This window comes from Columba livia, chromosome 4 (assembly GCF_036013475.1).
Source record: "Columba livia isolate bColLiv1 breed racing homer chromosome 4, bColLiv1.pat.W.v2, whole genome shotgun sequence".
In the NCBI taxonomy this organism is placed as follows: domain Eukaryota; kingdom Metazoa; phylum Chordata; class Aves; order Columbiformes; family Columbidae; genus Columba; species Columba livia.
This window is the reverse complement of record NC_088605.1, coordinates 24,586,568-24,608,657: the sequence shown is the minus strand read 5'-3', so window position 1 is coordinate 24,608,657 and position 22,090 is coordinate 24,586,568. Positions and strand designations below refer to the sequence as shown.

General features: G+C 40.7%; 1 protein-coding gene across 1 annotated transcript; it reads right to left on the bottom strand.

Moving 5' to 3' along the window:
- Positions 1–1,395: 1,395 nt before the first annotated feature.
- Positions 1,396–19,841, bottom strand: KLB (klotho beta). Its single transcript, XM_021286029.2, has 5 exons — positions 19,008–19,841; positions 10,341–10,848; positions 5,900–6,168; positions 3,285–4,428; positions 1,396–2,378 (listed from the first exon to the last, which is right to left on the bottom strand). The coding sequence occupies exons 1-5, from the start codon at positions 19,743–19,745 to the stop codon at positions 2,017–2,019; spliced, it is 3,021 nt and encodes a 1,006-aa protein (XP_021141704.2). The 5' UTR covers positions 19,746–19,841; the 3' UTR covers positions 1,396–2,016.
- Between the last annotated feature and the right edge of the window lie 2,249 nt (positions 19,842–22,090).

The window sequence follows — 22,090 nt, the reverse complement described above, 5'->3', positions numbered from 1 at the left end:
CTGAGTTCCACTGGGATGTGCAGTCACAGTGCCTCTGAGCCTGGAAAAGCAGTTGTACTAAACTGCAGATGTGGACTTTGTACATGGCCTGCGTACTGTTTTTAAGATGGGTTCTTGTGCTGTTCCAGTTGTGCAGCTACAGGAGCCTTCCAGAATTCTCTGTGCCCCCACAATGTACATGGAATGCAAGAGGAATTTCCTTGTGGTGTGTTTTGGTTCAGTTCCCCAGTTGCTGTGAGCAATAACTAGTCGGTGGAGAGAGAACTAGTAATGGAAGGATGCACCCACTTCTAGCACCTGTGCTGTTTGCTGCACTGGAAGAACATTTTATAGTCTAAAATGGGCCAAAGCCCCTCATCCTTTTACTACAATTTACCTTTTGAATTAATGAACCTGCTGTGCTGTTGACCAATACTTGATATACAATGGAGAAATAGTCTCATGCATTTATGAACTGAGATACAAGGTTGGATCAGGTATTGAGAATTAAAGGTTCTATTGGTTGCACATACCCTTGAAGTAGCACTTACACAAAGTTTCTAGTAGTCTGTGTGTATGTGGACATCATACTTAATCATTTATGTTCTTTATTTTATCGTAATACATTATCATTTACATTGTGCTTGATGCCATCTTGGGTGTTCAGATGGAGCTGGAGAAGACAATGTGTTTATACCCTCATCTCTTCAGAAGCACTGGGGTACAGATAAAGCAAGTCTATCTGCTTTGGGGACCTCAAGACTGAGAGAACTAGCTTCTAATGGGAACAGGTCAGGGGTTTCACTATGTCTTGAAAATGGTACTAGCCACTGGAAAAGAAGGTGGCAAAGTGGAGGAAGGCAGTAGGAATTTAACTGGTGACTCTTTCTGCCCTTCTATCCTAAAGCAGCTTCTCTGCCCCTTTCCAGAGGTGCATAGTGTCTGCCTGGGCAGTGATGATCTGAGCATGCTTTTTGATGCCGTGACTGAAAAGGCTGGCCAATGTGACTTTTAAATGATAGAACAGTTCTGGGAAAGACCTTGTTGTGCTCATTTTGAGATGACCAAAACCAGACCAAGGAAAACCGGGGTTTGGTCCCTGACTTTAAATGTGATAGTAGGTTCGTTTGTCCTTTAAAAGCATTATGCCTGGGTTGGTAGTTTTTGTTTAGTGCAGTAATAGCAATAAACTCCTCTCATGATTTATCCCACCTGTGGCTTGCAATGGCACTTGACAAGAGCTAAGATGGTAATATATTTATTTCTATGAAAAAGTGTGATTTAGAATTATATTAATCACTTCCTTGAGAGGTTTAATAGCTACTATTTGTTTTGATGTTTTCTGATAGTAAAAGTTTTTATAGCTACCCCATTTTGGAGATGAAAGATAGCAAATGTAAATTATGACTTGTCGCCTGTGGGTCCAGTTACATTTGCTTAAACTATAAATATCTGATCTCTACTTCACCCAATATGTAAGAGATACTACTATGTTGGTCAATAATGGAGTTAACTTGGGTTTGTTCTTTTAGAGGCATCTTCAGAAGCTGGCCCAGCACATTTTATTCTTGGTTTTGTACTTGGTGGAAGGTTTGTGGGTTTTAATAACACTTTTATTTGTAAACCCGAACAACTGCAGTTTCATGCTTAACAACATTCGTGGCAGGAATATACATCACAAGACTCTGTGGTCCAAAAAGGTTCATAGAAAAGTGCACATCAGGATCTCTTTTCAAGTCAAACTGTTTGAAAGGTTTTTCCAAGGCACAGGAGAGTCATAGACTGATTTTTTTTTTTTTTTAAATAGAAGAATTTATCATCTTCTGCATACTGAAGGTGGATAGAAGTAATTTCACCAGCAAGAAATGTCACAGCTCTTCTTCCTGTGCATACAATTATTTGATGTTCTCCAACAAAATGCTTGGGGTGTGTGACTGGAGTGACTCGCGTGGTGCTTTTCTACAGTTGTTTGATCTGCACCATCCTTGGTAGAATGCAGACAGTGATGAATTTCCCTGAAAGTGGGCTTGTGCCCCTTTAAAATGAAAGACAGATGCGCTGGATGCTTTTTGCCTTGAAACGTTTTCTTCTTTTTCTTTTGTGAAAAACAGTAATGGTTAAAAGCAAGATAAGGGTAGAGAAAAGGCAACAGGCAAAGAATATTAATGGCTTCTTCTGAGAAATAAACAAGCAGAAGCTACACTGCTTTTCTTGGTTGGAGGGGTTGCAAACTGAGTAGTCAGCAGGAAAGCCATTGTTGCTTATCAGGTTATTGTAAGATTTTATTGAAGGCTTTCCTCTTGAATCTGAAGTGAAGAATCCAAATCTGGGCTTCAATTTTTCTTCAGTCAGCTTAAATGCATAGTAGCCTTTAATCTTGACTTTATCAATGTAGTATGCTGGGAAGGAAAAGGAAAAAAAAAAAGAAACAAATGTTAATAAAACCTTGCATGACCTGCAGACCTTCTGGTAATTAGTTCAGATTTATAATGATTAATTTATCAATTTAAAAAGCATAATTGCATCATAAAATATTTACTTACCGCTTCTAGCAATAATCAGCTCACACTGTCTTAAGTAGAAAGAGTGCATCATTGTTCTAAAAATATGTTAGAACTTGGGAATTTTCTGGACCTACTCTGTGGAATCTGGATTTGAGCAGGGTTAGAGCTGGGAACTTGCTTTTCTGGGAAAAGCCAGGCGCTGCTCTTCCAGCTGCAGGGACTCCAGGGGAGCAGCTGCTCGTCTGTGCCGTGAGAGGAGATTTCCGACAATTCCTGCCCTCTTCCAAAACCAGCTGCTCAGCCTTGCAGCATGTGTGGCTGTATTTGATACTGTATGCATATATACCGAGTGTTGGGTGAAAATACTTTAATGAAATCACACAGAGCAGTCCTTGGTGAGAACATCTCTCCAATCCATGTGTAAGTAGACAGCATAGTCAGGTGTGTGACCCAGATTGATCAAGAACCTTGTAAATGGGGGAGAGGGTATGTGTGGAATCTTCTTGTGAGTACTAGAAAGTATCATGCTATCTAAAAATTAAAATGGAACTACTATGATGAGTGCCCTTTAAACAAACTTTTCCTTTACTAAATTATTGCTCTTTTGTTTGCAATGTGAAATTAGCACAGAAAATAAATCAGCAGATGCTCTAGTAATTGAGAAAGAGCTAAGTAGTGGAGGGGGAATCCTCTGTTTCTTGTTGGTGTGTAAAAGTAATCTGAAGCCATGCTTGCTGAAGGAACGCCTGGGTATGTGACATGGAAATGGCTTGGGAGAACTTGAATCTGTCATGTACTCACCTTTTAAAACCTCTTGTACATATTTTCCTAGGTAATAATTCCGAAGTTCATCGTTGTCTAAGGACTGGTCATCTATTCCGTTTGCTGTGATGTAAATATCAATGTCACCGTAGGTTTTTTTAATCCACCTGAGAACTTTGCGCACTCCCCATGGCACCACTGCCAAACGGGAAGGGGAGCTCAGGCAGGTGATATCCTGCAGAAATTGGATGTCACGATCAGATTCATACTGGCTCCCGTTCTGAGGTTCGTGAATCACAAATCTGGTGGTGAAATGATTCAGCGCGTAGAAGTCAGCTGCACCTTTAATGAGCTGCTTTTCCTCGTTTGTGAAAGATGGCAATGAAGAGTATGAGAGGCCTTTTCTGGTTTTCAAGCTGATGTATTCCCTCATAGCAGCTGGGTAGTCCCCAGTCTTAAATATGGGATCAGCAAACCAGCCTATTTCAAACTGAAGAAACCTGTTGGCAGCTTTCAAATGAGATTCAAAGTAGGGGTTGGCAGGCTCAGCCCAGTCCGAATGCAGGGACAGGGACACTTTGCCGTGCTGAAAGGACCGGTACTGCTCATCGTATGTTTTCCAGGCCATGGCATGTGCTATTAACAAATTGTGTGCTGCCCGATATGTATCATTGCTGCTCCTGTTATAGACATCACTTAGCCGGTTAGGCTCATTTATTGTAATCCAAAGTTTAACCAGATCGCCAAGTTCCCGAAAACAGAGAGCTGCATAGTCTTGAAAAGCGTAGGCAGTAGACCGGTTCAGCCACCCTCCTGTCTGCAGCAAAGGACCTGGCAAGCCCAGGTATGAGTGAGTTGGATAATATAAGGTGACCATGGACTGAACACTGAGTTTCAGTACTTCGCTAATCACGCATCTGTAATACCGAAGAACTTGCCTGTTTACCACTGACAAATCTCCATTGGGTAAAATTAGTGACCAGTCAAGTGCAAATCTGTAATGCGTGACTTTCATTTTTTCCAGGAGGTCAAGTTGCTTTTTAATACTGACAAAATCTGTGCACTGTGGTGGTCGGGTTTTTAGCTTCACCCCTTTAACTTTGTGCAGGAGCCCGTCTCCTGTGATGTTCCAGAGGTACAGGCTGGAATCACAGAACTGCGGTGAGGAAGCCATAGATTCTGCCTGTGAACACAAAAACAATGTAGTACAATAGGGTTTAATTGCATGAATGCCTGCTTGTAGTCCGCACTTCTGCCTCTGGCTGTAGGATTAGTGCTGGGTGTCAGGAGGTCCTGCTCAGATGCTTCAAGGGGAAGAGGATAACCAACTCATTTATATGGACTTTGTCTGTGCTAATGGTCACCTTACCAATTCTGTTCCTTCATCTACGGAAAACATAAAAATTGCCCTGCCTCCACGACATACATTTTCACACAGATACATCTCCCTGGTCGAGTTCACTCTGTGGTCATGCGAACAGCAGCTCTCAGGCAGCTGGCAGGAGCACGGGCTGGTAAGGACAAGGTACATGAAGCAGGCACAGGTTATTTTGGTACTGCTGCTGAGATCAGCCTTGTGAAACTGGCATAGTGTTCCCTGGTCTTAGCAGTAGTCCTTCTGCCTATGCAAACATCTGACAAAAATGGCTACTAGTGTTTTTATTAGTTACATATTCACTACTTTCTACCAGGTAGTAAAGTTAGTAGAGGATGCATCCTCTGTAGCACTTTTTGTAGGATTTATAATACAATATAGTGAAGCGTTGTGTATTTCCTCAAAATTATTAACAAAGTATATAGAAGCTTTTTTTTTTCTTATAGTCGTCAGTGAATAGGTTAAGTTATGGAGTTTTGTTGTTATTTTTTTAGGCTAATGTTGGTCACTGGGCTAACTTTCTGTATTTGTCATGGAAGAGTATCCCAACACTGGCCATGCACACGGTTAGCTTATCTACCACATTTAGAGTAGAAACAGATACTGTAGGAACCATTTTGGAAAAATGGTGGTATGATCTATTTCCAAATGGGAGCTCAGATGGTAAAAGCCATGTGCTGGTACTACATATTTTTGCCTGTGGTATAAGTCATTTTGAAGAATGGCTTGTTACCCACTTGTGCAGGTGGCACCAGGCTCAGCCCAGGAATCTGCTTCTGCCTTGTCCAGGAGCTTTAGACAAGACCTGGAGCCTGCAGGTCTTGTCATGCCACCAGCATAACCACTTTGTCCCTGCCCTGTGCCACTGTCTCTGTCGTGGTGTTGTAGGCATCCCTATGGCCACACTGTGAACTGGATTGGGAAACCCCTGGTTGAAAAATAACCCAGGAACAATCAATTGGGGTCAGCTTCTTGGTCTGAAATCTTCTGATCTGATCTGCCATGTGGAGACACGAGCAGAGGGAAGGCGAGGGAGGGCCCGCCTTGGATGGGCTCGTGCAGCAGGGTCTGCAGCTGCCAGAGCACGCCAGCGCTGTGACTAGCTCACCTGAAAACCTGTGAAGTAGATAAAATTGAACCTATGCAGTTATGACTAGGCTTAACTGCTGTTTGCAGTGTGCATTGAGATTCCCCCAAAAAAGATGCTGTACACAGTCATTTATTCACAAAATTGTAGATTGCTCTGCATCCAGCAGTCTTCCCAAGAATCTACCCTTACCTTAAGAACAGACTCGGTGATACCCCAGGAGAAGTCACAGGAGAACTGAGCTTGCAGGCTTAGAGTAGACTCCGTTGGGAAGAAGCCGTTTTCTTGTATGATTTGTTTGTAATAAAGTGCAGATGACTTGGGAATCCTTTCCTTTTTATCACTTTTGAAATCTACATAAAATAATCCACGTCTGATGTTGTAAGCATGTTGCCATTCAAAGCCATCAAGGAGCGACCAGGCTGTGTAACCAAACACGTCTATGTTGTCGTATTTAATAGCTGTGTACGAGAAAGAAACATACATGAGTCTTGTATTTAGGGCTCTAACATATATAAGGGATGTCTTATGCGAATTTACTCAGGCTGCTTAGCTGTTGAATGACATTTGCCAGGGTGATGTTGGTCATGCGTTCCAGCTCGCTTCAAACACCAGGCAACATCTGACAGCACAGGTGCCTTGGCCTGATGTTCCCTGTTACTAACGGCATGGTGGGCCTGCTTCAGGCACTGTTCCCTCTCTGCGCTCTCCTCTCCGGCCCCCTTGGCTTGCTACCACCACAGTGGACCAGCCTGGCCATCCGCCATTCCACAGCTTCCCCTCCCTACCCTGACTGAGCCTCACAGAATAGTTTGGTTGGAAGGGACCTTCAGAGGTCCTCTAGTCCAAGCCCCCTGCACTGAGCAGGGACATCTCTAACTAGATCAGTTGCTCAAAGCTCTGTCCAGCCTGGCCTGGAATGTTTCCTGGGGCATCTACCACCTCTCTGGGCAACCTGGGCCAGTGTTTCACCACGCTCATTGTAAAAAATTTCTTCCCTATATCTTGTCTTAATCTCTCCTTTTTTAGTTTAAAACCATTACCCCTTGTCCTATTGCAACAGGCCCTGTTAAAAAGTCTGTCCTCGTTCTTCTTACAGGCCCCTTTTAAGTACGGAAGGGCCACAATGAGGTCTCCCCAGAGCCTTCTTATCTCCAGGCTGAACAACCCCAATTCTCTCAGCCTCCGCTCACAGGAGGTGTGTTCCATCCCTCTGCTCATTGTTGTGGCCTCCTCTGGACCTGCTCCAACAAGGGCTCAAGAGCTGGGTGCCACATCCAGATTTTAAGCTGTGTTTGATGATTTGCAAGTAACATATACCAATAAAATTAGAGAATTGTGAATAAAAATTATGGGAGCAACAGCTGATCTAGTTTGTGACTTTGTCATGAAGCTAAAACATTTATTGCTGTATCTTCACTTGAAAGATTTCTGAAAGCTCTTAATGTTTAGTAGTGTGTGCTCAGCTTCTAAATTGAAAAATTAAATGTGTCAGTATGGGACATGTACTGACTTTAGAAGAAGCTGGGTTGATCAAGCTGGAGACAAAAGTGCTTGATTGATTCATAGAATGGGTGGAGGACATGCATGTTTCTTCAGACAATTTTAATGTCGCTCCACCTTGTAAAGGAGTATACATACGATATTTTACATATAATTATGAGAAAGATGCTTTCTTGGATGTGTAACCCAATTCACCAGGAAGGGCAGCAGAACTTTCAAAGCAGCTTCTCTCTGGACACCAACCAACAACGTTTGTTACCCGCTTACAGCGTGTGCCAGCTGGCAGCCTGGAAGAAAGCGTCCCAACGCCATGCTCAGCCATGTCAGCTGCCTGTTGCCAGCTTTAAGCTAGGAAATAACACAGGATGACTCCTCACATTAACCTTACAAGGGCAGGAATATCAAGGGCAATCTACTAAGGATTTTGACGCAGCCAGCCAGCCAGCCATTATTACCTGTAGTCCACTGAGAGTAAGCCAAGGGATAAAGTATTCTGATGCAAAGCTCTATCATCACCCAACATTCGTTTGCCTTATTTTCTCAGGACATTCAACTTTGCACAATTTTATATTTCCACTGAACTTCCTTGCCTTAGTCACACTGTGCTGCAACTTCAGCAAGAGGCAGTTTTGCACAGTACTTGTATTCATGCAGCAGGGTGACAGGGTACCCGGCAATACTGTCATAGTCTGGTATGGTATTTTACTAGCTGCTGGATAAAGTAATCAGAAAGTCCAAGAGTCTGCAGTGTAACTATGTGAGAAACTAATAGACAAGCCTAGAATACTTGGCCTTGGAAATGAAGGAATGCAATGAAGCAATGCAATGACATGCACGTTCAAGAAAAGCAACTTTTAAATACTAGGGAAACCATGGGAGAAAGCACAAAAATGTCTGAAAAGATCTAATGCAAAACATGGAGGTGGGGAATGATACAGTGGATAAAGAGATAGGCCAGAAGGGTCTTGTAAGTAAAGATGAATACTTCATGTCTGCAATGGGGAAGCCTGAATCAATGGAAGTAGACATATAATGACAGCATAAGTGACAATTATTATTTTTAGAAGCACACTGAATGCATGGGAGCTAAGTTTAATTGTCAGAGCAAAAGATGCTGCAGCACTCGAGATGGCGAATGCCTAGATGAGAATTTTTGTCTTTTTAAATAGGTAGGGGGAAAAAGCACTATTTTGTGTCTATTTTGTGATAAGAAGAATTAGCAGGCAGGTGACAGGCAGAGCTCCTGTGGATCAGTGTGAGAGTACTTTTGTAGCATTGTCTGCAGTGACAGTGAAAGAGGGCAGGAACAAGGGGCTGAAGACAGAAGAGGTCAGGAGTTAACAAAGCTTCCTGTGTCACCAGAGGTGACATCCGTGGAAGCAGATCTCAAAGCATTTCTATGTCTGCATCTGCTATAGGTGGACCCTTGAAGTCCTCTCTGCAGAAGCAATGGTTTCAGTAGACAGGGGTATGCGTGTCCCTGCGAGGCTGTAGTTTCAACTGCATCTTTGTCTTGTAATCAGGGTCAGTTCATTGCAATGGTGATGTTATATACGTCATGTATTTTTGTGACTCACTGTGCTGTAAGATACAGACATCCAGTAAAGTTTACAACACTCTCTTTGAACACACACAGTATAGCTCCTCAGAGCCTGTTACATGTTGTCTTAACAGCCACCATCCCATTACCATTTGGCCTACATAAATGACATTTTGAGGTGAACATGACCTAACTGATTTCACAGCAAACAGCAAATTTACCTCACTTCTCTGTAAGTAAAAATATGAAAATATGTTCCAAATATCATTCCTGATCAGGCAAATGAAAGTTTGCTTCACAAAAAATGCATTAGTTAAGAGATAATCGTGTATTTTGAAGCAGAGGTTGAAGTATCTGCATACATAAAAATATAAATGACAATTCTTGAGAAGTAGTTATTGGCTGAACATCAGCCAAGTTTTTCAGAAGTGTGAATCCATGGATGGTTATTACAGCCGGGTCTGCTGTAGAGGATTCAAAAAAGAACATGCTATGGATTTCCTTACGTATGTGTCTAGAAATGTACCTGCTCCACACCTCCAAATCCAGTCCTGCATCTATACTCTTCTGCTGTGTCAAGGCAGTATTAAAGTATCAGAAACCAAATACTGGATTGTAACCTCCTCAAAATCTGGAAAAGGCAGGGCATATCGCATAGTTGTGCTATGTGAAGTTCACAGCTTGAACCAACTTTAAATATATCTAGATAATCTTCATTAGAAGCTTAATTCCATTTGTCGGTGATACAGTACTTCCTGACTTGTTCTCAGAGCAAACAATTACTTGTGTTTTCCCTTTTCTGAGGGTAAGAAAGGCTTTTGTGAAGGGACACGAGCCACCGCATTGCTGCAGTGTGGCAGCGGGAGCGGGGCAGCCTGCTGGGAGGATGGCTCCTGCGACCAGCAGCTGCCCCTGTCCCTGTCCCTGCGCCCAACCTACAAACTGCCTGAGGGGGAAAGAAATCATAGTTCTGCAGAGGCTTTAGGTATTGACAGAGTTTAAATTCCATACAAAATTAAATTGTTTGCCTTCAGAGAGCACCTCTGTCTGCTGGCTTTATGAGGGGAAAATAACAAGGTTAGAAGTGTGTCTTTAAAACATATTATCTCTGTTTGGCATGAAATAATCCTGCAGAATGACTGCCTTTCTCCTGCTGGTTTCCATCATGCATTTTACATTGGAGTGGGACCCCAGCACAACACTGACAGTCTGGAGTCACGGTCTCGTTTTCCTGCTGTCAAGGTATGTACCTGCACAAAGGTTTTACAGGTGGGCTGCCAGCAGTGAAAACTGACATCCAATAGATTTGTTTTCATTAATTTCTGGTTCAGTTTTGCCCTTATTTGATTTTAAAATCCAATGCAGCTGTTGGACTTTAGCTTCCTGGAACAGGGACTATTGGTTTTTTCTGTGTTTGTACAACACCTAGCACCAGTAGATCCTGATCCATGACTTGTACTCATGCAGTATAAACAATTAATAATTAACTTAGTTGCTATTATCTCTTTTTTAAAAAAAGATTAAATCATCACAGCGTTAAATGATCTTAAAAAGCTCACTGAAAATCCAACAAGTAACTTGTATACAAACCTTGTAAAACCTTATTAATGAAATTTTTCATCATGTAGATGGCTGTGGTGTCATCTGTTTTCACATGGCTGTCAGTGAACCAGCCGTTCTCTGCAATCAAGATTCGAGGATTGTTGTATTCCAGTTTAATCCAGTTCAGTACTTCCCTCAAATTGAGTGACAAATTTTGTCCCATTTTTGGTAGAGTGTTTGGAGGTTTAAAGTTATTAGGACCGAAGGAAAATGCAAAGAAGTCAGCTGTTCCCTTTATGTAGTTTTTCTCATCCTCAGTAAAGCGTGGCAAAAACAATAATTCATTTTTCAGTTCTTCTGGATAATCGCCGTCCCCATGGATGGGTTTAGCAAACCACCCAAGTACTCTCTCCATAGACTGCTGACATTTAGAAATGTCCAGCGCATCTTCTGATTTGTTAGGTTCGATCCAGTGGGATCCCAGCACTATGGATATCATCCCCTTCTGATATGGTTGAAAGTGGTTTTTGTAGTTATGCCAAACTTTTGCGTGAGCCTGATGAGAGAAAAATAGCATTAAATACCAGTAAATCTGTGTGTGTGTAGGCAGCTAGACAGGCAGGCAGCTGGATCTGATTCACTGCAGACTTCTATGGCAATTTTAACAAACAGTTAACATACACTAATTACCCTGTAACAGTAATGAGCAATGACTGTAATACTGCAAGGCACCTTGAGATGATGGTAATACTCAGCATCTCGTGGGCTGTTCCTATGACACATCAGGGCTGTGGCTTTTTGCTTTTTACCATAGGTCTTCATTTCACAGGAGGTCCCAGCAGGAATGTGAACAGCTGCTACATGGACACTTTGGGACTGAACAGCTGTTGGTTGTGGGATTTGAACCCTCTGATCTGGACAGTCCCATCCTGGTCTTTCTTTGTCAAGCAGTGATTGCTGATGTGGTTAAAATGGTAAAACACTGTGAGAACTGATACATAAATGATGCATCTCAGATTAGGTTTCCTTTGTGAGTGTTGGCTGTGTACTATTGACTGCTCTGTGCTATGGGCATCACCTGGATTTCCTCTGATTTATACATATCCACCTCATACTCTTCTTGGGATACACTTCCATGTGTTTGGTTTGCCTAATCATAGTGTTCTACTTTTGAGATTTGCACAGTCCCTACATGTAAAAAATGGAGAAAAGACCCAGCTGTGAAGTTTGAACTCAAATGTCAAGTTTCATAGTTTCGTGTGAGAATTTTGATGTAGGATTTTAGTTCATTTCTTCTTTGAAGTTGCTATAATAACTTTTCTGACAGTAGCATACATAGCACAGAATGAAGCTTATTCATTTTGAGAGCAACACCACTTTGGTTTTAAAAGGCAGCAGAATCTCATAAGATCTCTTGGGTATGACACGTTTTAGTATGCATAATCAGCTGAATATTGGCTTTCCTACGACAGACAGGGAAATTCGCTATTTGTGTTAGTGGCAAGGAAAGCACACCATGTATCACATTTTAATTTTTATCTGTATCATCATGTTCTGGAAAGCTTAGCATTGTCACACCCCAGAATTACATTCAAATGTAATATTGTCCATTACTTAAATAAGAGAATACGGCAGTCAAAATTTACACAAAAAAAAGGAATCCATGGAAGTCTAAGGAGCCAGTAGCATTGTCAGAGTGCCATAGGAAAAGGGAAGAGTGGGGTGTCAGGGGAGGGTGACCCCGGATCGCAGTGTGGATCGTGCCAGAGGACCTGGCAGAGCAGAGGGGAGCTGACCTCTCCCAGCTGATGAGTTGTCCGGTAACTCAGGGTTTACATTATTGCTGACGGGTAGCTCTATACTCTTAAGCTGGAAAGAAAACAACTGCATCCAGAAAAAACATTGGGAGGCATTGTGAAACGCTTTGAGTGCCGAGTTAGACTGACATCATTACCAAGTCAAACAGCACTGCTTACCTTTGACAATAATTTCAGTTAATTTATCTCGAAACACACAGCCTTGGCAGTTTAAAAACCCAAAAGAACTGATGTCAGGTAGGTATTTGGTTAAGCTAGGGAGTACTGAAGAATTACAGTTTGTGAAATTTTGTCTATCAGTTGTTTATGGTTTCTAAGGTCATGCTCGTAACATTTGTTCAAGGTCTGTCTTTGAAAATACTGATAAAGTAACATTAACCTTTGAAATGCAGGTTCTGTACTCACGAGGCAAATTGCAAGATACAGTTAAAATATTATAAAGTGGTATTCTTACTAGTCTCATCAGAAAATTTAAGTGGCCAGTGCTATCTCTTCTCTTACCCCCACTGTCCTCTCCTGAAGGTCCCTCCAGCCCGGGGTGGCTCTTTGGGCCAGGCTTGCTTTGTTCTCTGCCTCTAGTGATTTCTCACCTTGTTAGTATATATTTTTTTTTTCCCCAGACATAAGCTGCTAACACCACTATTTAATCAGAGGTACGTGGTTGCATTGGCTTAACAAGAAAAACCCTGCTGAAGTCACCTGTATTGCACACAGGGCCAAGGAGCATGACACCAGGTAAATCTTAGCATTCACACATTTCTAGGTGAAGCAGAGAAAGATGGCTTTGCCAAAAAACAACTAAATAGATTGCAATATTGACATGCAAAAGACAATCAGGGACAACTCACTGTATTCATATGCATCTTCAGGAGGTTGATTAGAAGAAAGTAAAGTTACTATTAAAAATATTGTCTACAACAGAGAACACAGCCACAGGTACAATTCTACAGGAGTAGACCTCAAGTACAAATAAGTACATTTAATGTGATTCAAAATAGGATCCCCATTCACAAAGTTATGTGTGTCACTGATGTATCTTAATTCTGAGGGTTAACTCCATTGAAAAAAATTGTCACCCTGTCTATAGAAAGGGTTTTTACAGACAGAATAGAGAAAATAGCATTTGTTTTGAGTTGTTAATTACCTGTAAAGCAGCTTAACATTCTCACACGAAAGGTGTTTGCTAAGTGCAAATTATCATTGATTTGAATTAACTGATTAATATAATTTGTTTGTAAGACCACAGATGGAACAAACATAAATTTAAAAGCTCTGTCATACATCAAATTGGCTGTCTTTTTTCAGTTAGAGTTTAATCCCTAATCTTGCACTTTCCACGTTAGATCAAGGACAAATGTCAAGGCTAAGTACACAGTGAAAGCAGGATCAATATTGTATATTTATTCTAGATATATATGACACATCAATTTCAGTATATTTTCCTGGTATTAATATAGAAACTATTCCATAGACTTGAAAGTCACCAAGAGTGCTAAGTCAGTCAAGATTAACCCTGTAAACAGGCTAGATAGGATAAGTCAATTTAATAAAATCAAGACAATGGTATTGTTCTCCTCTCTTCTGGAAATAGTCTCAAAGTCCTTCAAACTCTGATCTTGTAATTTATCATGTATGTATGCAAAGAGCTTACTACTGAAAGACCAATACTTTCAAATTCTTAAGATATGTTAAAGTCAAGCAATTTTCCTGAATGTCTCAGCAATGAGCACACAAAACAATGTTGGGGGCATATAGAATTTTTTTAATGTCCTGGAGATCAAGAACATTTATGAAAATAGAATGCAAAAAAATGCTAATAAAATGATTCTGGTTTTATGTTTATTTTTTTGGTTTTTAAACCATGAAGAGCTAGAATACAGAGTCTGATGATGATGGTGTTAACCATCGCTTTAGAAGAAGGGCGAGTGTGTGTGGCTTATTCGGAGAGTGTATCTTAGTTCAAGGCCTTTTTGATCTGTGGTAAAAATGCCACATAGTCAGTACAGCTAAAGCTCTTATTTTGCAAATTGACTCTGAAGCTCCATCCCTGTGAAGGAAAAAAGGGCTCTTGATATGTAGGCAACTAAATTTCTAAGAGGGTGGTTTGAAGGACCAAGATTTTGCTGTTGATTTTTTTGTATGCTGTCTTGCATTTAAATTGTTTTTTTCTTGATGATTTCCAAGAAGAGTGAGAAAGCTAACCCGAAAATAACAAATCATACAAAGAAAGTCTGAATCAGTGCTGAGTTTTACATCATCTTTGATGGCTACTACAGTTTGGAAAAATCTTCCAGCAAAGACACTTGCAAGCACAGACAATTCTGCTGTCCATCCTAGAGCTGTACTTGATGGAGACAGATTTCCCTCCTCCTGTAAGAAATATGGGCACTGGTGCAGGTTCATCTTTCTAGATCCTAATGGAAACAGGCCCATTTGGAGGAAGGAAAGAAAGTGGCTGGTTGGATATAGAAATAAGAATTATCCCCCGTTCATTCAGCAGAAATTAGTTTTTAAGGTGAATGAATTATGGGACTTCTCTGGGACACGCTCATCCCAAGATCCCAAAGGCAGCAGTGTCCACAAAGAGATCCTGGCACAGGGAGAGCTACCAAAGAGCTGGTAGCAATGTGACTGGGCACAGAGATGAACCTGGTCTGTGACTGATCTGTATGGAGATGCAATGTTCAAAAGGGAATTTATTGCCTTTTCCCAGTTTGTGATATGATGATATGTCCATGAAGAAAATTTTTAGGGAGGTCTTATGCTGTCAGTTTTCTCTTTGGCTTTTCTGCCAGATGGAAAGGAGTGTGAATGATCTCTATCAGGAAAAAACAAAATCCCCTTTCTGCTTGTTACGTAGCAAAGGCAGCACTGCCCAGAGGACACTGATACAGAGGATGGGAAGCAGACAGCTTGGTCTGCAGTTTGTGATCTTTACAAACCTCAATCTAAATCCAGATAAATCGGTAATAAATCAGGTATATCGCTCATTTAGCTCCAGACACAGTGATTCATCTGCTTTATATTTTCTTGCTTCTTGTCAGATTTATTTACTGTTAAATCAAATAAACCCATTTAATTTTTTCTTGTGTGCAGTTTTTTTCTTCTCTGCCTCAGTGTGGCAGCTGCCTCAGGAGCAAGTGCATAGTTTTTGTATCTTCGTTGATGCATCATATGGCAAGTTATATGTTATCATTTACTGTTTTCTGATGTTGCTTTTGTGAAGTACAGTCACCTTTAATTAAGAAAGGAGATACACTTTTGGTGGCCATTCTCCATCTGGTGTAAGATTCCACATGCTCCTCGTGTTAGTGGTAATGAGCACACAATTGAACAGAGATTTATCTAAGTGAACCTCTTAGCAATTTATAAGAGTCAAACTTCCTATTCATTTCCATGGAAGTATCACATTTCACATGGAAGTATCAGATCCTTTAAAATGATCAGTAGCAATTATTACACTCTGTATATGAAAACCATACATAGTAACATGCAAATATGTTTTTTAAATTGAAATGTTGAGTTCTTCCGTGGATTATTTTCCGCAGGTGGATCTAAGCTCCCTGTTTAGCAGCCTTTGCTTCTGCATTCATCAGCCTTCTTTATGTGTAAAAGGCAAGGCTGTCTCTTAAGCAGATGTATCTGGGGCATTCCTCTAAAAGGATGTGAGACACAGAGGGAAAGTACATGTATTAGGTGATACAGCATCTGCAGTGTCTTCTGCCAGCCAACACCATGGGGCTCTGGGGCTTGGTGAAGACAGACCAACTCGACCTCTGTTAAAAAGCCTTAATAAGATAATCATCTACCTAATTACCTACCTGATTTTGTTCACAGAAGCAGACCATTATCAGTTCTGAAATCCGTGGACTTTTTCCTTATGCTGGCCAATTATTTGAGTTTTAAGATTTTGAATTTCTTTAGTCTACTGAAATTGATACTTTAAGAGAAATTTCTTCAGCCCTCTTTTAGAGATGCAAAAATCTCCAGCAACTTCCAAACTGTTCTTACAATAAAATAATCCAAAGTCCAAAAAAGCAGAAGTTTATGGTTTGTTATATTGCTTTCGTGATTCTACAAAACCTCACTTCAGTTTATGATTGATATACCACATAAAAGCACTCCTTTATATAAATGGTGATTAGTTCTCACAATGTCACAACTGCCACAGTGCCCTGGTAGATGAAACTAAAAGTAGGACTCATGAGAGGCTCATTTAGTTTATCCAAAGGTACTACAAAAAGGCTTGAGAATGATTATTCAACAATTTACTATGTAACAGAGCAGTGGCCAGATTAGTTTCTCTGGAGCATTACAGACCCATTTTTCCTGTTCAGCACAGTTCACAGGTGGACCTGGCAGTGCACATGGGGTGCCACGGAGAATATTGTCTTTCAATCACTTGTCCAAAAATGAAGCCTTGACATGGACAAGAACGTGTCTCTTCCTAAAGCCACTGAAGTAAATGGGAATCTTTTTAACAGCTTTAATAGTCTTTGCCTCCCACAGCTAAAACCTGACATGCTGGTCTTTTATTTTTGGGATGACATTTTTGGTTTGCAGTGGTAAATTAGGAGGTAGCCATAATACAATGTCTGAGAAACAGATTTGTGTATACCAGTCCTGAAATAAAAAGCCATGTGAAATCTTTAAAGAGAGATCCTTATAACATTCCCTGCCTCTCAAAGAAGAGACATTTCACAACACATGAATCCAAATTATGCATCAATACATTAAATAAATACTGTGTTGTCAACAATACTAAACAAACCAAACATTTAGATAACCACAAAAAAAAATGAGGAAGATTCTGGCTAGTTGGCTTGAAAAATATAATACCACCAATGACTTCTGTGGAATGACTGGCTTTAATTACATTTTATTAAGAAAAAAATACATATTAAAGAAGAGTTGGCTCATGTCAACTGGTTACTCAAGAGCCTTCCACTCTACCTCCAACCCCAAACATCAAACTCCTGTTCCTCAAATACTTTACTACAAATTTGAGATTCTTCATAAAAACCTAAAATTTTCAGAAATTTTACAGTGCCACAGGGGAGAACTGCTAATACATTAGGTAATGCTCCTAGACTGTAAGAAAGATACAACATGAAAATAATTTCTTCCCCCAAATAATTAAAAACTAATTAATGGGTTGTGTGTTGTGGAAAGTCTCATTAACTCTTTCATTTAAATGACTGATGTTATAGTCAGATTCACAGACTTTCAAGCTAGTATGAAATATTAGATCAAGTCTGAGATATAAATAATATTGACCAAGGAACTGAGGTCAGTAATTTGTATATCAGACCCAGCTGTGCTTGGTTTCCTGGAACTCTTCAGCAGAGTCACCACTCACTGTGCTACTGACACAGATTTTACAGAGTGGGAACATGCAGAGACTGCCTAGTTGGTACCCCAGCTTTGACTGCGCCACTCAGAAATGCAGGCAAGGAACGCTGCAAACTTATGTTGTATCTTTTACATGTATTATATCAAATATACTTTATATAGAACTTGAAAATGAAAAGAATGACTGAGCATCAGTTCTTTTTGAGATGTTTCACAAATCTCTCTAGTTAAATCATTGTTGTGCTAAGCCTGAAATCAGTGACTCAGGATGCTTGATGACTTTTCTGTGTGAAACTTGTATTGACTGCAGTGAGAATTTACTGAAAAAGGAGGTTCTGCAGGTTCAAGCCCAGAAGCAAACAGAAGAAATGAAAATGGTCAGTTGCAGAATATTTTTTAACTACTCTGGCAATTTTTTTTCCTACATGCATACTTCTTTCTGTAGGAAAAATATATTCAGATTTGGTAGGTAGTAGAAAAATTCTCTTTGTGACAGCTAGTAATAGTTCAAGCAGAGGGAATTATACTAGCTGCTCTATCAGAGACAGAATAGTGGCTTGCTCTGTAAACTGCTTTGAGCACTACAGGTTAAAAAGTTCCTGTATTGATGTTGTTAATTCTAATCTTAAACTGCTGTTATTGGAAACTGTTTTAAATTATAGCAAAAGAAAATAAGAATATAAGCTCATATGCATAGGAACTAGCTGCCCTGTAGAACGAAATTAATAATCTTTCAGAGGAGATTGTGTAAACTCTGTAATGCTGTTGAGAATATAAAGATCAATGTCTGCATTTTCTCCTTAAAAAGTGTGACCCACTTCAGACTTCTCTTTTTGTCCTTCCCAAAGAAAGAATACCAGAAGCTGAGGACCCAGTACTTGCAGCTGTTGAAGCTGTTGATCATGGGATCAAGCTTTTGGATGTGTAATTCTGTAGAAGACAGCTGATAAATAAGACTGACATAAAAATTAAAATGCTGAAAACATCATGGAAATGATGTAATTTTGAAACTCTATACAGAAGGGGTCATTAGTTTTCTTCCAAAACCCAGCACTGCTGACCTTGCTAGTTCAGCGATAAACATTTTGCAGTATGATCTTACTAAGTTTGAACTAATCATATTTAGACATACATACTCTTTTGCTAGTAGAATTGATCCAATATGCAAATGAAAATACATTTCATTTTAAACTAATAGAATAGTCATTTCAGCGTAGCCAAATGAATGGTCATGTCAGTGTATTTAATTAAGTGAAAAGAATAAAGGAGAATCATGCTCTTTAATAGCCAGATTTTGTAGGCAACATCTAATTTAAATAAAGCAATAAACAAGCACTTTAAAACAAATAATTACTGAGTCCGCTATTGTGACAACATCAATAAAATCAACATGAGAATTTAAAAAAGGACTGCCTTAGGTAAGGGTTATTTATAGGTGTTTTAACATTCCTTGATTTTCTCTTAAAACATTGACTATATGTTTGATTCCTCCCATCATTTCCCATGGCAGTGCAAGATCAGTTTGCAAAATCTTACCATACTGTACCTTGATCAAATTGTGTCCTACAGAGTAGACCGTTGTTATTTTCCCTTTCTCTCCAGGAGCATGAATACCTGTGCCATACCCATGCCAAGCAACTAAATAGGGATTGTGGATTGTAATCCAATACTTAACACGATCCCCAAAGGTCTGAAAGCAAAAGGTGGCATAGTCATTGAAGATATCAATCACTGATTCGTTTTTCCATCCCCCATATTCTTCTTGCAGCATCAAGGGCAGGTCCCAGTGGTACAGAGTAACCATGGGGTCGATATTTCTGTAGAGTAGAGAGTCAATAAGGGTGTTGTAATACTGGAGTCCTTTTTCATTAGGAGCTGCTACCACTCCAGTGGGAAAAAGCCTTGACCATGAAATTGAAAACTGGTAAAAAGTAACTCCCAAAAAATCCAGAGCTGCCATATCTTTGTCCAACAAAGTGTAACTGTCACTGGAGGCATCTGTGCTGTCAGCATCCCTGAGCTCTGAGTGGATGAAGCGGTCCCAGACGGAGAAGCCTTTCCCGTCCTTCTTCCAGCCGCCTTCCACCTGGAAAGCCCCCGTCCCTACGCCCCAGAGAAACTCTTTGGGGAATGTGTCATACAGAAACATCTGTGTTTCACTCACAAGGCTGAAGTGGGGATCCTTTTTCCACACAGATCGTCCCTCTCCGGCAAGCCCAGTAACTATCCTTATGAAAACTAATGTCCAAAAAGCCAAAGATCTCTCCAGTCGTCGGCCACACATTATGACGGTTTATAGTGTCAGTGTTAAAAGCCAGATTTCTTCGACTGATGCTGAAAAAAATCCATTCATTCACTGGAGTCCCTGCTGTGCAGACTGTCTTCATTTGCCACGAACTGCTTGAGTGTCTTATCAAACCTTCACTAAAACCTTCTGATTGTAAAACCCCTGTCAATGATTAGCCTGAACCGAGAGCCCTAGAACGGGTCAGAGAGCGACGTAATTTTTAGGGAGGTGGCCTCTGTATGACCACTGAGACACCTAGCTGGTGTAACCAATCTATCGTTATTTAAAGCTCAGTCATTTGGGTGGGAGAATATAGGTGGCAGAGGGTGCTAAGAAACTACCACATCCTTTATTCCTCATGCAGCTGTATTTCGTGGAAACACAGCAGAAATATAACTCAGATTACATAGCCTCTGATTAAAAGGTGATTTCTCCTTCTGTATAATTGGATGGCTGGAAGGGCAGTACATCATTCCACAGTCCTGCCCTCCCCAAACATCCTGCTTCTGCTGAAAAATTCTCACTGGACCCCTGGGAAATTTTGTCATGGAGAAGAGATATGTGCATATCCCACTGATTACATAAAATACAAAGCGAGTCAATATTTCAAATACATGAAACTGTTTTTCTATCCTATATAAAAATCTGCTGTACAGCACCAGTACAAAATTAACAGGGGTCGGTTCCAGTCATTAAGCAATTTCCCTGGATTTCTTCAAATAAACACAATTAGTGAAGATAATTAGTGCTGAAAGATACTGTTTCAGCACTAATTAATTTAACAACCTTGGTACACATAGCTGGGGCATCAGTACAGCAAGTAACTTACAGAGCAATTATACAATATAATTTCATCTTTTAACATATTTCAAATTACAGAAAAGCTACAAGAATTGAGATACAGTAAATTTACCAAACACAGTACAATTGATGTCTGCCACTTTTGCATTTCTTGAGGTACAGTAATGTAAAGTGTATCCACCCTTAGATCACAGTTGCTGAAGAGATTCACAGAACATGACAGCAACGTGAAGCAACTTCACATGCAAGAAAGATAACTCACTGAAATCTGAACATGGGAACCACCTACATGTAACACCCTGCTTGGATGAATTAGCCCTGCTGGCGTGTAGGATGCGAAAGTGCAGATGGACGGCTGGGCTGCTGCTGCTCTACTGCTCCTGCTGCCTCTGAGAATGTGCCTGCAGGCTGCCCCGGTGTTTTCCCCAGCATTGCACAATGCTGTTCAGACATACCTCCATGTGACAATGAAGCTAACTGAAACAATGGAAGATGGAAGACATATTACAGATTTGTTTTTATGATAAACAACAAAACACCTACCCCATTCATTTTTGCAGCACTTCCCTGCAGCACCTTTACAAGAAATAGTGTCACCATAGATGAAGAAGAACATTCCCACTGATGTCTTCTGCACTGCAGATCTCTGCTGGGGGGTGGCCATGCATCTAAAGACTGCCCAACATAACAAACCCAGCACGCTCGCAAGCACCTGGGGTGACTGATCCATACTTCTCAGTAAACATCGTACCAACGGCAGTGTGAAAAGAGAGGCGTAGATACCAAGCTGGTCTGCAGCATAAGCTGATGTTCCTTTCTTATTCTACGGAATAGCATTTTGAAATGGTAATTGGGACAGTTATTGCATGAACATAATCCTTCTATTTTATCATTTAAAAGCTTTGATTGTGTATTTTGTACTTTATGAAACAAAACCCAGATACACTGATAGTGACTTGAATTTGGAAGGGAGTTTTGATTAGCTAAGGAGAGTTGGGGAAACGCTGTGACTTTTAATTTGGTCAACAATTAGCACAGGCTAGTGAGATGTGATCAGGGGCTGTTGAGAAGTGAGTGGAAAGGGAGGGGAAGAGGAAGGAATGAATTATTCCACTAGCTCAAGCGGCAGAGCTGGTACAGACTCCAACCCCACTGCTGTACCGGACGTCAGTGTGATGCCGCCCCGCGGGACTCCTGCCTCTGGCCCTGCACTTGGTGAGTCTGGCTTCAGGAGGAATCAAGCCTGCGAGAGGCTGTGGGCTCTGCGCCACTTGCTGTTACTGTTACAGTAGCTGGGAAGTCCAATGATTATGCAGTTCAGTTCTCAGCTGTCAAATTTCCTTTTCTATCTGCGCCTCTGCCAAGGGAAATGATCCAGATTACCAAACCAACTTTTCACTTGACCATTAATTATGTATTCTCTTTGTTTTAGGCACTTGGCTTGAAAATCTGCGGTTTGATCTGCAGAAATGCTGAACACATTATTAGATGAAAGGAGTTTAGAATGTCTGCAATGTTAGGCTGAGGATCTGAGTTAACAC

Excerpts from the sequence above, each read along its gene's own strand:
- KLB (XM_021286029.2), bottom strand. The coding sequence starts at position 19,745 with ATGTGTGGCCGACGACTGGAGAGATCTTTGGCTTTTTGGACATTAGTT. Across the intron at positions 10,849-19,007 it reads TAGGACACAATTTGATCAAG|GCTCACGCAAAAGTTTGGCA; the intron begins GTACAGTATGGT and ends TTCTCTCATCAG. Across the intron at positions 2,379-3,284 it reads TGTACAAGAGGTTTTAAAAG|CATACTACATTGATAAAGTC; the intron begins GTGAGTACATGA and ends TTTCCTTCCCAG.